This window comes from Enoplosus armatus, chromosome 5 (assembly GCF_043641665.1).
Source record: "Enoplosus armatus isolate fEnoArm2 chromosome 5, fEnoArm2.hap1, whole genome shotgun sequence".
Taxonomy (NCBI): Eukaryota; Metazoa; Chordata; class Actinopteri; order Centrarchiformes; family Enoplosidae; genus Enoplosus; species Enoplosus armatus.
This window is the reverse complement of record NC_092184.1, coordinates 2,698,562-2,717,011: the sequence shown is the minus strand read 5'-3', so window position 1 is coordinate 2,717,011 and position 18,450 is coordinate 2,698,562. Positions and strand designations below refer to the sequence as shown.

Sequence of the window (18,450 nt, the reverse complement as noted above, 5' to 3'; positions counted from 1 at the left end):
AGCTTGTACTCAAGTTTCATTGCTGCCATGTGGGGACAACGACACATCACTACAATAAGCTGGTCTAAGCTTTCAGGTCCAGGTGACAAAGCTTTGAAACACTTTCCTTTCAACACTGTATTATTTGTGTTTTATTTACACAGCTAACACCAATGCATAGACCTTTTGTGGTTTGTGGCATTGCTGCCGTTTCTATTTTTATCTTTCAGGGATTAACCGAGTGAAAAACAAGTCAGGACTTAAAATGTGAGTCTTAATTTCATATTTTTTGCCCATCATTCCTTTCGGTAATAATGCCATTCAAATTACCAGGGTAATTACTGAGAAATGGGGGCATGGAATCAAAAAGAAAACAAGTGGCTGCTGGCTTCTATTAAACCTGTCTGATCGCCTGGACGCTTGTGCTTCTTGCCGCCCCCTTTGCCGATTTGGCTTGAAAATTCTTTAAAAATAAGACCTTACTTGTAATAAACCGGAATCATCCTTTAAGTCTGACTTGTTCAAGTCTCAAGTCTGCAGCTCTGGTGAGTATACAGTGATGATAGCGAGGTTCATTAGCTGTTGAGTGGGTGTGCTGTAGTCACTCACCGGTCGCGGCAGGCTGAGGTTGGCACCGTACCAGTGGTAGAGCGCCCGCCACACCGGCTCTGGCACCGTCTCAAAGTCTCTACCAGGCGCCAGCTGCAAGGAGCGCTTCAGCCTGCCACCCTCCATGGTTAACGTAGGGGCCTGCAGGGGCACAGCACAGACACCAGCATTTAAATACACGTACAAAAGACACTATTCTGCCTACTTGAATTACAGATAATAGACAGAGACAGTATCCTAATGCTATGCAGAGGCCGGCAGCCTGCTATCATTATGGCAAAGTGTAGAGATAAGACAAAGGAAAAAGGAAGCACCATCTGGTCCCTGAGAGCCTTTGCCAGCAGAGGAGTGCCCCCTAATTGGGAATCTCAGATAATGTCTTCTGTCACACCAAAGAGGAAGCTGGCAGAAATATTTTTCACACTGTTGGTCTTGTTTTCTGTGCTAAAGATTGACAATACTGTAAAGATGAACACACTGTGAAATTTGCATGTATTGTCTTTCAAAAAAAAAAAAGGTCGGGATCACGTGTGTCTTTTAAATCCATGGCTTTGTAGAACAGCCGTTTGCTGTGAACAGAGGGGATTGGTTCAGAAAGCAAATCCAGAGGGAGCGTATTGATACTTGAGTCGTCTCTGAGACTAAGTAGCTTCACTGTTCTCATGTGTCAAACACACGCCAAAGCAAAGCTGTGAACGTGCCGTATCATCCATGCTACACGATCACCTCCTGACTGTGGCACGTGGCTTTTTCTGACAGGTTGCCATGATCGGAACTGAAACTACAATAACTTTCCGTCCGCAAATAATGACACAAACTGCTCCAAACACAACACAGAAAGATTCTTTTTTTTTTTTTTTTTTTTTTACAGATCACAAAAGGTGTGGGCTGAAGCTACAGCTTATTACACCCACTCTCTTACAATAAATAATATATTTGGCTTTTAAAGTCACATTAACTCATGCCAAAATGCTACTATTTTTTTATTAATTTATTATTTACTTTTTTTTTTTTTAATTCAACAAACCGTGCTACACATCATAAGCTCCTCACTACAAGTGATGTTTCTTTACGTTACTCCTTTCTTTCTTAAACATGCTCATTTCTCTCAAATCACCATATAAGCTTTCTCTCATTTTAAAGCCCCATCTTGGGATATACACTGATTTGCTTTCTCCGACTGTGATGAGAAAACCTATACCGCTCTCGTGTCTGTTTGTCAAGTATAAACCTGGAGTCAGGACACGGCTAGTTTAGCTTAGCATAAAGTTTAGTTCAGCATAAAGACTGGGGGCAGGGGGGAAACATCTAGCCTGGCTCTGTCCTGAGTTAAAAACTTACCACCAACAACCCTAAAGCTGTTTTATTTAATGCATGGTACCTTGTTATTTTACCCTGTACATAAACAGAAATGTAAAAACGAAGGACTTGATGAAATGGTGCTGACGAACAGTAATATCCACATCCGCCCAGCACCTCTGTGCAGTGTCTCCAGCTACACCTGCCAGATACAGTCAGTGGGCACTAGTGTAGGTTTTGGTCTCTGTTTCAGGACGTTACGCACGTCACGTCACTGCGCAAGGCTGCAGTTCGATAAGAAATAGTTCCACTGTGGGATTACCTACATAACCACAAATTGGGGTTTTTACCGTCCTATTAATGTGTGGTTTAAACGAACTATATAGCATTTGGTAAATAATGAGGCTTTGGCAGGTGCATTTCTGAACTTTGAATAAAGTTCTGCATCCCGTCTTTAAGCTAAGCTAGACTAACCATGTGCTGACTCGAGCCCTCATCTCACTCTGAGGAATAAAGCGGATTTTCCAAAATGCTGTACTATTCCTTGAAACAATGTTTGAATACTTTCAAATAGTAATTTTTTTTTTTTACTTTATGCAGGGTTTGTACCGTTTTAAAATCCACAAGTCCATACATTTGAGACCATTTCATTCAATAAAAGACTGTATTAGTTGTTTCTTCGTCACTACTTTTGTTTACAATTCTTATAATGATTGAATTTTAATCTTATTTACAACTCTTGCATGTTTGCACCTGACCTGCTTCTTTCTGTACTGTCACACAAACTACATGTGTAATTCGACTGACTTTGTAGTGCTCATAGACAAAATAAATAGAGCAGCAATCACACACACAGTCAGTGGGCACTAGTGTAGGTTTTGGTCTCTGTTTCAGGACGTTACGCACGTCACACACACACACACACACACACACACACACACACACACACACACACACACACACACACACACACACACACACACACACACACACACACACCACACACACACACACAACACACACACACACACACAACACACAACACACACACACCCTTGCCTTCATGGGGTCGGTGTTGACCAGAGACTGGTTGTCGATGGCTCCAGGTCTTTGTGCTGCCAGCTGGGAGGGGAGGTGACCGTTGGCTCCAGAAAAACACTGATTGTTGTTGTCCGATACGTTGTGCTGACGGGCAAAACAGCTCTCGGTAGCAGAGGGAGCTACCTGGGGGCTCAGGGCTGCTGGGACAGAGAGGGACGGGAGTGAAGGGATGAGAGGGAGCAACCAGCCCACACATACAGGGAGGAAAACAAACAAACAAAATCACACAGAAACACAAACAGAAAGTGTTCAAATTGACTCTACTGTCAAGTCGGGTTGCTTTATTCAAGTGAACTACAGCGTTTTCCACCAGTTTGCACTTTGTAAAAATGCCAGTATAAATGAGCAACAACAAAATATTGTATCAAGCTTTTAAATGCATGGCAAACTAACTAAACCAGTGTGAACACTGAAAATATGTCACCAGCAGCAGTCAGAGTAATTGCCGTAATTTTGTTGTTATATGCTGTATCTTATGTATCTTGTGTTATATCTGCTGTTATGTGCAGTGCGTTGACTGACCGGCCTCTGTAGCCTCCGAGGCGCTGGACACAGCGTCAGGTGACCTCTCCTCGGTGGGGCTGACCGGGCTGAAGGTTCCCAGTCCTCCCAGTTTGTCTGGTGGGGTGGGCTCTATGGTGGCGGTGGCCATCGGAGTTCGCAGCGAGCTCAGGATGGACGGCTGCTCCACCACGATGCCCTTATGCTCCTGGACAGGAAGATAACAGCAGGGACTGCCCTGTCATCGTTGAAAGCGATATCTGAGATTAATGTGGTGTTGGCTTTCATGACAGTCAGTGCTTCTGTCCCAGTGTGATGTCAGTGTGTATCTGGTAGAAGACGCAGGGACAAACCTGCTCTGATAAACTCTTATGTATGAATTAGAGAAATCTGTGAAAGGACAAGTCTTGAAACAGGACAGGAGCATATAATAACTAAACGTCTACTACCACATTTTTTGTCTGTAAATTATTAGAATAATACAGCCTTTGTTGGCCGGACCTCTAAATCGCTAGCCACATCTGTTTTCCCAACGGACGAGATTGCCACTGCTGTACAGGTAAGTCGAAACAACGACTCTCACATCAACGTATTTCTTGGATTAACATGAAAACCGCTGGCTGCCCCGAGCAATACCTGCCACTAACCACTTCTGTGTCGACTGAAAATGACGCCACGTCAGTCATTACAGATTGGTTAGTCTGAAATAACGCACCCTCCCAAAGAGGAAATGGCTAACATGAACACAATGTCAGACTGAATAATGAAGCGAAAACTAAATGGCAATTCAGGCTAAGAAACATATATGTCTTTTAAGCAAAAGGCACAGTAGCTTTGACACAATTATAAGAGTACCAATGCACCAGATTTTTCTATATCCTTGCAATGAAGCACTTATAATAGGCACTCCTAAATTGTCCTCTACATTACATGACATTATTAAGTACAGTGCCCGTTTAAAAAGGTTTTGTAGTGTTAATATCAGTGCATTTTATTTTCCACACATTTCGTTTTCACTTCTTTAACTATACTTACGTATTTAACGTAGTCCTTCCACTGCTGCCACCACAGCATGGAGATGAGGAACCAGTTCTGACCTTGCTGCAGCCCATGTCGGCTCTCCCTCTCTAACCAGCCCCTACACACACACACACACACACACACACACACAGAAAAACCACAAAACCAATGGAAAACATTCAATAGATCCAACGGTACATTTCTGAAAGTTGTATACACTGACATGACAGATAAAGAGGACAAGTATGTACCTGATGATTTGTCCCTCCTCCTCAGGAGTACCAGGCCTGAGCCCCAGGACTATGTGGCAGACCTGAACCACGACAAATACACAAAGATACACACAAAACACATGGAAAATGAGGATGAATCAATACTGTATTTCAACACAGGTATTTGACAACACGGGTTGTAAAACTGTAGCATGTGGGTGCACTGACCTGGAAAAGCAGGTTTAAGAACTCATTGGCCAAAGCGCTCTTCACACTCCAGATCTGGTAGTCCTCCAGGGTCAGGTGACCCAGCTGGTGAGGAGTCAAAAAACACAAATGTCAGCATACTCAGATTCACTATTCTCAAAATATACACAGCTTTGAGACCTTGAAAAGGATATATACATCTGCTTTGGTTATTGTGGGTGTAAATAGCTCAGAGGTAAGACAAGAAGGCAGGCGACTACAAGGTTGCTGTAGGTGTACTGGGCAGCTCCCAGTGACAATATGTGGAAGTATATGAATGTGAAGCAGGCTGAAGCTGGAGTGTAAAAGTGGTGCTGACTTCCTCTGAATCAAGATATAAAATCAAATTACATTACGGAAGTCAAAGGATTAACTTCCTGACAGCTACAGCGATAGCGATTCTGTCACCGGGAGTTGTGTCTCACCTTGGTTGTGTCGTGCATCTTCAGGATGCCCTCTACTATGTCCGACACGCTACTGTGCAGCTCCTGTAAGGGAACAAATCATATTAGCACCAAGTAGCCAACACCAAGCACCGCTCTGCATTTTCATCGGCCAACAGGTTTAAGTAACCTGCCGTGGAAGGATAACCACAAATATATCTGATCTGGGATGAGGTCAAGCCAGCTCTCTTGGCTTTAAACTGATTGTATAGCATTTTAATAAGCACAAGATCGATGTCAATCTCACTGATAAGTCTAGCTTAGCATGAGGACTACAGGTACAAAGAGCAGAAAGGGGAAACAGCTCGCCTAGCTCTGTTCAAGGCTGGAAAACCTGCCTAACTAACAACTCCTTTTGTATCCATGTTGTGTCCCCCCTTTTTCTAACCCGTGCAGAAAAAGACAATTAATAGTTTTTAAGGAGAGTTTTGTGCTAGAAGTATTTCAGTGATGCAAGGTTCGGTACCATTGTGTCTGTGCAGAATCCAAAACCTGTGCTCACCGACCGGATCAGGGAACTTTAGCTACAGCCAGAGATGCTGCACAGAAGTTGGCATGAATAAACTGTTGTTTTGTCAAGAAATGGTTCACTATCTAACACTTAACTCCCCCCTAAAACAAAAAAACGTTACATTTCTGTTCCTGTACGGATTGGTGGTCCACCTAGCTCGATATAAAGACTACCTCTGCTAACATCAGAAGACACGAACCATGACTAGCACCACTCAACAGTTTCCTGGGGGGAGAACCGTGGCCACTTAAGTGTAAGTCTGTAGAGCAGGGCCATTTGTCCACATACAGTCCATACCTACATCGCTGTTCGTTGTGTGCGCGCGAACTTACAGGGAGTGTGTCTGTGCGATTGTCCTTCCACACCTCCAGCAAGGCCACCACCATTTCATGGAGTTCATCTCGAGACAGAACCCCATCACGGTCCACATCAAACACTTTGAAGCAAACTGGCAGGGAAAAGGGGGGGGGGGCGATGTAGTGGTGAAATACAAATATGGTTATGAAGCAGCACAGTAGCGGTTTCTACTTCCTAGAAACCCAACACCATGCTGTTTAGTCTATTAAAAGGACATCCAATATGTTTCCATTTCCGACAGTGCAAATGTAATCTCAAGCACCAATAAAACTTCTGACGATAACAATGATTGCGCACTGATGACTTGCAGCCGCCAATCAACACTTTTTTCGCTTTTCAACTTACATTTGAACTCCAGTTAACAGCTACAAAGAAGAAACAGACTGCACTTCTTCCGATAAAAAGGCTTGGTGTGATTATGTGAAGCCTCTGGGATTTATTCATGTGTAATGATTTAAAACCGCAGCACGGCTTACATTTCTGCCTTTCGGCGATGGGCCCCCTGCAGCATGCAGACAGTCCACAAGAGATCTCTTTAAAGTCGATGTGATTGTCCCGATTCTCATCGAAGGCATGAAACAAGCCTGGAAAAAAACCAAGATCAACAAACACAGATAATGTTTATACAAAGAACGAGTCTTTGAATAGGGCTGTATTCACTGGCAAGGGCTTGAATTTAAAGGCCTAAAGACCTACACGGGACCTTACCTTCACTCAGTGAGGCATGGATGGGAGGAGAGACCAGTGGGACAAAGGTTTCCAAGTCAAAGCGGCCGGTTCTGGACTGGGCTTTCAGCAGCCAGTAGCGCTTCTCCAAGTCTATAATGTCAGACTCCTCCACTGCAGGACAGGACACAGAGGAAACCAAAGTCAAAAACACAGTCAGTGCAACACTGTTAAGAGGAATCAGCTCCCTGAGTTTTGCAGAAATATCAGAACAATTCAAAGTTTTAGCTTTAGGTTTGTATTGCAATGTGTGGATGTGGCCTACTGACATTCTCTGGTGTTCATACCAACTAAGAACACGCAAAGTGGTTATTCTATACTCTCCAAGCACTAGTAACTGCAGACTGGAAGCCTACATCCCTGTGCTTTCATTCATTAAACAGAGAGGAGACACAGTCCTGCAGTCTCTTGGCAGAGCCTAAAGTTGGTCAACATCGTTTTCACTCCCAACACACTTCCTAAAGATCTTTAAGAATATCACACTGCACTTATTATGACATTATATGCCTGCACTTTACTTACTTAATACTTCCATCCTGTTATTAATGTACATCTGAGTCTGCTACTGTGTGTATACAACACTTATTGAATGTCTGTACGCCCAGGTAGAGGGACCCCCTCCTCTGTTGCTCTCCCTGGGGTCTCTCTGTTTACTCATTCAAATTGATGTACAGATTGTAAAGCCCTTTAAGAGATATCTGCGATTCTGGCTTATATCTTAAGCAATTAATGGTTCCAGCACTATATAGTCACCCATATATACAATATACTGTAAGATAAGAAGAAGAAGAAGAAGAAACTATGTAGTATGATGTAATAATGTCATGGAATAATATTTAATGTAATGCGTAAGAACCGCAACACTGTGCAATGCATAACAATAGAGAAAAGTATTAACTCCAAGTTATAATGAATAATGAATAAGGTGTTCAAGTGCAGAGCAGCAAGAAAACATGTGAGCAACTATTCATCAAAGACTGGTGGGTGGAGAGCTGTTATGGCAGTGTGGGAGTACGGAGAACAACAGTGACACCGCCCCACACTGAGATTCTCCTCATCACATAATAGCTGTAGGAAGAAAAGACCCCCTGATGCTCTCAACAGAGCACCTTAGGAGGGAACCAGCCTGTCTTCTCTGCCTGACCAGAGTGTGGTGAAGGGGGTGGAAGGTGTCGCTCATGGTAACCAGCAGCTTGGTCAGCGTTCTACTCTCTGCAGTCAATCTTCAGTCAGTCTTATCTACCAGCTTGTTTAGCCTTATGACCAAAATGACCAAAGCTTCCATTCATGTTTCTCTTTTTTTTTTTTACACAGATTTCTAAGATTTCGGCTAAATTAACTGTAAATAAGTGCAGGTTCCCATCAACTATCTTCAAGCAAATATATTCCAGAGATTGGAATTGGCTAAATTACATAATTTATGCTTTCCTCCTAAAATGGTATTTGTAATTTCTCTCATTGATTTAATGCATAAATTTGTCTCAATCCATGTGCACCCTGTGGTGTATTTAGAGCTGAGTCAATAAATCAATTAGTCACCTGACGGAAAATCAACTGTTTCGATTTCATTGTTAATCGTTTCAGTCCTTTTTCAAGCAAAAAAAAAAATGTCTCTGGTTTCAGGTTCTCAAGTGTAAGGATTTCCTTCTCTTCTTTGTCAGATATGATAGTTAACTGAATATTATGTCTGTTGACAGACAATGAATAAACTACTTAGATTAATTATCATACAATTAATTGTACAGCAGGTTACAGCGTCTCTTATGTGAGGATTTGCTAGCAAGCACTATGAAGGCTTGTGTTTTCATTTATTCTTGATATTTTAAGATATGGAAGTAAGTATGTTTATGCTGTAATTAGAGCACTTGCATGTTGTGATCTAGCGAGGCGCAGAATAAACGTGATAGTGGTCACGATACCACAGCAAACCCAAGGTGGGGTTACGTACCATTGGGTTGAGTGATATTTGGCTCAACTTGTAACGAAGTGATACGGATCAGACCAATATAGCATAAGAAGCTCTGCCAGGGTCATTGAACCAGCCTCCCTCTTTCAACATGCTAATCCACAGCTTAAGGTAATAGGATTCAGCAGCTAGCCAGCTAGCCTTTGGCATGGAGCCAAAACATATGACAAGAGTGTCAAAAAAAACAGACACCCAAATCAAATGGCAGTCAATTCCTGGCAGAAAGTGGACTGCGGCTTCCCAGTCGGGCTATCAAAACAACCTTCCTGAAAGCTTGTTTTTAGCAGCTCTTGGCCACAGTTTCCAGTCAGATGGGATGATGGTGGCTGTGGTGGTGAAGCAGCACACTGGAGGAAGGACTGTCTGAGAGGTATGTTCCTCTCTCATCCAGGTTTTGATTCCCTGTAGTCCAGAGGTAAACATCAGGACAGTTAACCTTAGCCTGACTGGGAAGCCCTCAATCACCTTTTTACTGCCACTGTTCAACTGTTTCCTGAGCTCAGACGTTTTAACTTTGACTACAAGGCTAAACAGACTAAAAGGGGGCACTGAGTACGAAATCAATGATTTAGGACGTGAAGGGGACTATATGGAGATGGCATGGAGGAAATAATACGAGACTGATAAATTATTGAGGATTATGGACTAAGGCAGGAGCGAGCACTAGAGATTCATGACTACCTTTCCATCTCAAAGGCTCAGTTGGACATTGCTAACTCAACAAAAACCAGGGAAGAACACTTCCTAAGCAATCATCATAAAACAAGCACACATTCACCCATGTGCTGTGGTCCTAAACAATAAAGCTAACGCTAAAAAGCAGACGTATCAATGAATGGTAAAGAATGACACAGTAGCTTTTTAAATACATCCATGTTTAGTCCTGGTAGACGAGACGGAAACGAAACACTTGGGTTCCATGCTCAACATTCCTCATGACGGCTGTGCTACCGTCTGACTGCTAATCTATAAAACTCATTACCCTGACTATGGATCGCCTCCTGCCCACCTCCCATCCATCTCAGGGTCGCTCCTTGCTTCTACAAACATCAGTGTAGCGCTCAACGTTAACATCGGTGTCAGTGTTTTGTTTTTTTTTGTTGTTGAATTTCAAATCTTTGTGGCAGAAGTCAAAATGTGAGTTTGGCAGTCTACTCTGCCAAATGCGAAAGGATCTTGAAAGTATTAGTGGTAAATGAGCCTAAAGACTTGCACTCCTGCCACCCTTGAGATGCAGAACACTAGCAGAACATCAGAGTCTGTTGGACTCAGGTCTGCAGGCAAACACTGCCAATATGGATTTCTTGAAAAGCACAATATGCCTCACAAGTAGGGCTGGGTATCCACTGAAATCTTTTAATACTACTGCCGATACGATATGGTGCTGATACCAAATGGAAAGTTCTCTAATGTTGTTTCAACAAAAACAATTACTCAATCTGCCATCTGATCAAAAATTGGAAAAGACAAGCGAACGGACGTCGGCAGGACATTTGATGCAAGCTTTTCGTACCTGTCGGTTTCTGGGATCTACGAGCCCATTTTGGGTGTTACCAAAAAGTGATGAGGTTTCGATATCCAGCCCTACTCACAGGTCGAACAATGAAAAATATAAATTCCTATTTATTTCTCTTGAAACCAATGACAACGACTAATCAGAGTAAGATGGCCTTTTCTATCAATGTCGATTAAAAAGGTTGAACAACCAAACAAACAAGTTCCAGGTATTACAGAACAGTTCTGGCCACAAATGACTCAATTTACTGCGTCTGTCTCTATGGCAGGTGCCTTGTCTGGCCTGATACCCACCTAGAGGTGCGACTCTCTCCGAGTGACAGCAGAGATACCATACCATCATCCAGGGAACATCCTTAGAGAGGTGCTGCCACAGCCGGCATGTACCATAGTAAACTCCCCCGTGATAACCGCCCAACAGAATCTACGTCATCCTGTCCGGAAGGCCGTTATTCCCACTGATTTCTACTCGCATAATATTGTGATAGTGATGCTAGCAAGTTAGCAGAGGATCCACTGCGCTAAGCTCTGCCATGAGTCAAGCTTTACGTTCTTGTTCTGGAAAGAGTCATGAAGCAGGAGTGTGTCAGTCACTCTCTCTCTCTCCAACACACACACACACACACAAACACACACACACAGAGACACACAGAGACACAAAGTTAAGAGGATAAACTGGGAGCAGGCAGATTAAAGGCAGTGTCCAGGTTCTCTTGACAAGACAGGTTCTTTCCAGCCCTCTGTCCTTAATTGGCAAAATAAAGCCTTGCTAAATTTACTTGGCAGGCAACTTTAAGGAACTATATCACTGTATGTTTCATTTTTTCATTCATTTTTTTTTCATTTTTCACGTACTGTCTTTAAACTGTACTATGGCACTGAAAAATTGACAAATGTCTACAACCGTCTCATGAAGACATGAATGTCGACATACAGAACGACGCAACTTCTCTTGGAACTTATAAATCTACATTTCCCACACACACACATACCACAGTCAAGCAAAAAGAGGACGACTGTGCAAGACACAATTTACCAATATCATTTCTGAATTCAAATACTGAAAACCAAAACATGTTATTGCTGGCTCTGGGTATTGTTTGAAATGTTTCTACTGGTACAGATACAATATCTGCGTACCAAGAACCGATCTGATAGCAGTATTTATGGTAACATGAGGTGGCATGGCACTAAAATGTCACTAAAAAAAATTGTCAGCAGCCCATCCTGACTGTATGTAACTGATGGGAGTTAATTAACAAATAATTAATAAATGAAATAAGGGTTTTAATGCGGATCTGTCATGTCACGGCTGATACCTAATCCGCTGAATAAGATCTGCATCAGCACTGATGCCACTTTCCGGCAAATTGGATCGGTGCATCCCACAACTGCATTTTTTCCCCCATTGTCTTTCAATGGGCATGCAAGCCCCCATAAATTAAACACAAAAGAAGTTCTCAAATGTTAAAAGTTGTCTTATCACAAGTAGCTGAGAACTTTGGCTAAATAGAATAAACTGTGGGTTGTACAGATTTTAGCGGGGATGGTGTAGAGCCACCTATCTAAAAGATAGAGGGGGTATGCAATGTAACAAAGGTCCCCGGCTAGAACTGAACCTGGGACAGTGAGGTTATATGGTATGCGCCTTAACCACTAGGCTACCAGGCACCCTGTTTTTCTTTGTTGTTTTTTGCATGTCTTTGCATGCCTATTGTACTACAGTACCAGTGTACTGTGCAACACTAATGAGCGCCATAACAGGGCAAAAATGACTTCAGAACAGCGTCAAAACAGGTTCAACTGCTGCACCTTGGTTCAACAGGCGCTTACCTCATTAGTTTACCCAAAAGTTTACCCACTAGCATTTTTTGCCCTGTTTGGAATTAGACCAGAGTCAACAGCAATTTATGTTGGTTTGTAGGAGGGAACTATGCCAGCTAACGTGCTGTATACTGACACCAAATTCAGCATTTGCACTAAGAAGGTTAATAAATAAAGGCAACATTTCTGTGTGGAATTTATACACCTGATTTTTCTGAGGTCATTTTAATAAAAGAAGCAACCTTGAAAAAAAAAAAAAAAAAAAAAAAAAAAAAAAATATATATATATATATATATATATATATATATATGTATATATATTGATCCTCAGGTTAACTTGTTGAGCAGCTGAATACCATCCAGTGCCTCTAGTCATTTCACACATCAATCATTACCATTAGGCAAGAATAACACAACACGCTCAAATACTTTATTTACTTAAAGTCAACCTTGGCAGTTAAAGCTGTCAGGTGCAGGGCTGAGTGTGATGGAGAGGATGTAGAAGGCAGCAGTGGGGGGGGAGAGAGGCCTGGCTTGGTGAGGGAGAGATGGAATCATGAAAAAGGAAAATTGAGTGAAAAGAGGCGAGTGAATGAATCAGGGTGACAAGTCGAGCCCGTCAGTCATTTCCACTGACATGGTGGGGGGGGGGGTATAAAAAAATGCAAGGACTTCATTCGAGCTTAAACAACTGTTGTGAGCCATTCGCGGTATTTCTTGCGACAACTGCACTCTACAAGGGAGGCAGAAGGGGGAGGAAGGTGTAGCAGGGGAACTATGGCAGACTGAAGCACACACTCGGACTACCGTGTATCTGCAGATCCCTGAAAAACCCCAAAAGTACGTATTTCCAAGGCCTAGCACTCGTTCTTCAAAATCAAAGTAAACAAATATCTAGAAATAAAACTAAAACCTTTAGACACTTTGGAGTTGGGTAGATATTTTAAGACTATTTTAAGAGATGTTGTTGTTTACCTGTTGTCTTCTACTTTGCTGTTAGGTCAATGGAACTCAACACTTCCTGCATAGATGTTCAGGTCTACTTTTTTCGATCAATCAGTCCTCCTGTTCGTACTGGCCATTAAAAGACCCCTTCCTAATGTTGTTTTTTCGACGGAAGTGATGGGGGACAAAATCCACAGTCCTTGTTTTGTGCAAAAAATGTATTCTAAAGTTTATCTGAAGCTAATACAGATAATAATAGACAAATCAAGTAGCTATCTTTCAAGGTAGACGTCTTTTTAGTATAAAATTCCCTGGAGCTCACGTTGAGCTACAGTGGAAGGACTTTGGAGAATAACCACTTGATTTGTCTAACTGTGACTACTGAAGCCTTATATAAGCTTCAGACAAACTTTGGATTGTATTCATGCATGGAGTGAGAAAAAAAAATGTGAACCTATCCTTTGAGCTACTTAAAAGAAAACTTTTTCTGCAATTGTGTCACATTAAAAGCTTTCCAGCGGCTCAAGGGCCATAAACCCCTCCCTTTACCTGGTAGGCTTTTAATGGGAAACATCTGCAAAAAGTTGGTTCAGAAGAAGCGATTAGAATGAATCAGTGAATGAGAATGTGACTTCTCAAAGCAAACTGGTGAGTGTGACATGATTCTGCTGTTGTACTGACAGAGTTAGTGCTGTGGGAATCTGCATTATGCTGAATTCACCATGGGAGACATTATAGTACGGGTATGCCAAGCACTTATTAGTGACTGGCCATTATCTGGCTTTCATTTACGAGTGGACATGCAATATATGCAAACTTGGTTGATTTTAGAGTGTTTTGGGGACTTACGGTGTGTGACGCCAGCCAAGGTCTGGTAGAAGGTGGGCGTGTCGCTGTCATCGGTGAGCGTGACACACACTCCTCCGGACAGAAGCCATCTGGACAAAGTGAAGGCCTCCTTGTTCTGCAGGAGCCAGTTCCTGAAGCGCTCGTAGTTCACCTTGTCACCCTGTCACAACACACAATTAGGCTAGTTAGAAATGAGGTCCGCATCGGCCTGTGACCCTATGTGTTCCTGTCTAAAGGCTCATTTACAGGAACAGGCACGATGGCGATTAATGGTGGGATGTTTACTTTACTGTGATTTTTTACTTCCCTGCGTTGAGATTTGAAAGGCACTTTTGTATTCTAATAACCAATACAATGACTTGCTGTAACGCCAAACTTTGCGCCATCTCCGTGGAGTTGGCTCCATGTGGGGAAACTCACAACAATAGCTGTCTTATGAGCATGTGACAAACACCTCTGGAATGATGACACCAAACGCCAATGAGCCGAGGAGAGGATGTGGGTGACATGCCAGTTATGAGTCTGTGGCTCACTTGGTGGTGTTATTATTACCGAGTCCGACATGAGTTAACAGAAACATTTTGACTACTTATGGTTTGTAAACGCTCCTCCATGCGGTGTTTGCTGACCTCACTGAAGCACTTCTTGAGGGAGGCCGGGATTTCTCCATCCAGGACCTGCAGAACAGCTTCTATATCTTCCCTTGCAGCATAGCCGCCCAGATCACTGGCAAACAGGCTGAAGAGGTCTGTGAGCACACACACACACACACACACACACACACAGTGTCAGAAGAGAGAGTTCAGCTTTATCACAGGAAGGCAGGCCTCTTGCACGTAGCAGCTGGAAGGACGATAGAAGCCACAATGTCAATAACGTCCTGAGGGATTAGACTGCCTGCAACACGTCAACCACAACTATCAGAATAAGAATGAGGAAGGGAGAGCGAGAGAGAGACTAAAAGAATGGCAGGGAAGAAATGTGGACATGAAAAAAAAGAAACACTTTAATACCATCATGGTTGCCCAACAATGAAATAAGTAAAGTTTGTCAGTATCTACACTTATTTTCATGTCAATTTAAAGACCAGTGAAGTCATGTCAACCATTAAACATAGGTGAGGTCCATGTTTACTCTGCTAGGTCTGAGTCAGACAAACAGAAAGAGCCCATTCAAATGAGACCCGATGACCTTAGCTATAAGTGGGAAGTTGCGGGAGTTATTTTGGGCATCTGGGGCTCTGGAAGTACAAGTCCTGCTCCTTTTGGACAAGGACAATGTGACGTGACTGACAGCCATGCAACTGTCCTGGTTGAATCACCAGTACAAAGGTTAAGGTTCTAACTGTGTTAGAAAATATCTGGTACTTTGATAAAAAACATTAGAGTAGAGAAGTAAACACAAGTCCCAAGATGCATTTGTGGCACAAAACATATCATCAAAGAGCTTAAAATTCAATTGCGCGCCATTTGTAGAACCCCAATTACGTATTCAGCTTAAATCAATTCAGTCAAATTCTGGGACAATTATGGATGAACTCAACAGTAACAGTGCACCGTTTGGTTCCCAATTGCAACACCAAAGTATTCTGAATTCAGCCATCCGCCATGATTTAAAACCATAAAGCTATGGTATCATAAAATGCTCCAGGAGACTTTTTTTTATATTGAGGATTATATTTATATTTAAAAGGGGGGAAATACCTCTTTACTAAACTAAAACAAATTACAATAAATCAAACAGTGGAACAACAGTTCCTCGACGTTTGACTTGTGAACCTAACCTCAATATACAGGCAGGGAGGTGGATGGAACAGCAGCGCACCTTGAAGTGAAGGAAATATTTTGAATCTGCCGGTGCAACTCTGGCAATTCCAGCAAGAGGATGAGAGCTTTCGTTGCACGAAATGGGATCTACTCATGCCACTACTCGAGGAATTTGATAATTAGCCTCCTTCCATATGCATCATATGGAGCTAAAAAGACTCCCTTCTGCGCGGCCTGCTTCTGGTGGGCAGAGCAACACAGAGAACACGCATGCTGTTGTAAGCCGTTTTAGAGCCATTTTTAATGCTCTTTATATGCCCTTCACGTGCCACTCAGAAGTCAGACAAAGAGCGTGGAATTACTCTGACATGAGCAAACCGGTTACTGTAACTATTTTTCACCCCGAGACATCTCAAAGATTTGACATTCAAGAGAACAACATGGAACATGACAGCGTCAACACGGATTCCCCCGTTAACTCACAAGACACAACTTACACTTGGCCTTCTCCTCATCGCGTCCTCTGGTCAGAAGCACCAGACCCACGATCAGATTGTTGAAGTGCAGCCCTTTGGACGAGCCTCCGAACGAGGTGTAGATCACCTAAAACACACAGAAACACACGGGACAACGTGAGAAGAAGAAGCACAGGCAGAAGACCACTCATTTCTTATACGTCTGACAAACAGGGAACTCTGCAAACTGCCACCAGTGAGTCTGATTAAAGCATTTTCTCTTTGCCACGTCAATGTGATTGTGTTCCACAGACAATAAAAAGGGCTGATACATCATTAACACCTGTAAAAATGTACTACAATCCAATAAAAAAAACAGCAACGCAATTAAAACAACCTCTGTGCAGACTTTTAAATGGCGTGAAGCCCATCATGAAGTAATGCGCTGACGATGTGAGGACACGTCCTATTTCTCAAACATAATTTACACTTGCACAGCCGAACAGTGGGCACGCCGGCAGATAACTTACGACAAGATCACTTTGTTTCGTTTGTGGGGTACACATGCTTGGCTTTGGTTCAAGCGTGATCTCTTTGCGTCTTCATATTCGTCCTCTCCTCCCACACACAAAGACCAGCCACGTGGCTGAAATTAGGGGTGGGATGAATCTTCATTTGGTCCTTATTTCATTTTTACTGAATTAAAAACAGCAGCAGATCAAACACTCTGTGCTCGCAGACACTATTTTCTCAGATTTCTTGTATCAGTGACAGATGTTACTGAAATGGTATCCTTTTTTTTTGTTTGTTTGTTTTAAGATTTGTTTTGGGGCATTTAAGCTGTTCAGTAGCATTCAGGGACAAAGCACACAGAGAGAGACTGAAGGGGGTGACATGTAACAAACGGACGTGAACAGGGGATATTGTTGACACTTGGTATGCATCTTCAACCACTAGCAACCAGGATTTCCCCCCCAAACATCTGGATTCTGAATACAAACCCGTAACTCAGTGGGAACAGTACATTAAGATGCAATTGCTTCAGCGGCATGGTCATAACCATCTACAAATTTAAGAGGACTTTGAGGCAGTGAAGTGTCATGTTATGTTTTGGCGCATGTTTGCCGAGCTCATCCACGGTGGCTGCTACTTACTCAGAGGACAAAGGAGGAGGTTACAGAGTAGCGTGTGCAAAACGGATGAAGTTGTCTTGGATGTATTGTGAGTCTGTAGAGAGGTGACTCTGCAGTCAGTGAGATAATGAAGTGTGTCCATGTCAGTGGGGTCACGCACAGCAGAGGAGCTTCACTTGTGGTTTAAAAAAAAAATAAATAAGGGAAGTCAAAGTGCGTCATACTATGCACTATAACTTCCCCTATCTGCAGCATTCTTATCACCTTCTGCATTCAATTACAGAAACGACTTCAAAAAATATCATGTCAATGTAGTAATAGGCAGGAATCAAAGTATCAACAAGTATAAAAGACACATATATCGATTATTATATATATTGATCTATTTATTAAAGTGTAACAGTATGTATGAAAATAAACTGCGTTAACGACGATATCCAGTTTGAACCACTGCTGAATGAATGAAGTAAACCCACAATGGCTTGATGATTCATTCAGGGACATCTTGTATTGTACGGAGCCATACTCTACTGTCAGTCGGCCTGACAGTGTGTTTACTTCCCCGGTGAGATGGCAGTGTGACATCTGTCACAATGTCAAAGTCACAAAGACACAGGAAAGTGTTGTTTTTGACTGACAATTTATATTTATATCTCGAATGTGGCTCCCGTCGATGTCGCAACATTTCAGGGCGAGAACAACGTCTCACATGCGTTATCATCTCAGCATTCTATTCATGTATACATACACGTGTTTTTAAACTGACTGCGGCATCCACACAGAAATTCGGAGGCAACCCCTTAGGACCAAGTCATGTGTTACTACTAGTCTGTTTCCACGCCCAATGCTTTGAGGACGTTTACAGTCACCGCTCATAGAGTGAAACTGAAAAGAGATCAAATCATGAAGCCATTTTAAAACATTCCATCATGTTTGCATGAAATTACGGTAAAAAAAAACAAACAAAAAAAACTACGCATGCTGCCTTCAAGT

The 18,450-nt window shown here is 42.5% G+C and overlaps 1 protein-coding gene across 1 annotated transcript in view; it reads right to left on the bottom strand.

Moving 5' to 3' along the window:
* usp32 (ubiquitin specific peptidase 32) overlaps positions 1-18,450 on the bottom strand; it is a 50,532-nt gene that overhangs the window by 13,526 nt on the left and 18,556 nt on the right. The window contains exons 3-15 of the mRNA XM_070905931.1: positions 16,367-16,472; positions 14,733-14,851; positions 14,104-14,263; positions 6,987-7,118; positions 6,755-6,862; positions 6,254-6,369; positions 5,393-5,455; positions 4,950-5,033; positions 4,761-4,822; positions 4,525-4,627; positions 3,511-3,727; positions 2,947-3,128; positions 589-729 (exon numbers count right to left, since the gene is read on the bottom strand). Coding sequence (XP_070762032.1) covers positions 589-729; positions 2,947-3,128; positions 3,511-3,727; positions 4,525-4,627; positions 4,761-4,822; positions 4,950-5,033; positions 5,393-5,455; positions 6,254-6,369; positions 6,755-6,862; positions 6,987-7,118; positions 14,104-14,263; positions 14,733-14,851; positions 16,367-16,472 — 1,593 coding nt within the window. The remainder of the gene's footprint in view (positions 1-588; positions 730-2,946; positions 3,129-3,510; positions 3,728-4,524; positions 4,628-4,760; positions 4,823-4,949; positions 5,034-5,392; positions 5,456-6,253; positions 6,370-6,754; positions 6,863-6,986; positions 7,119-14,103; positions 14,264-14,732; positions 14,852-16,366; positions 16,473-18,450) is intronic.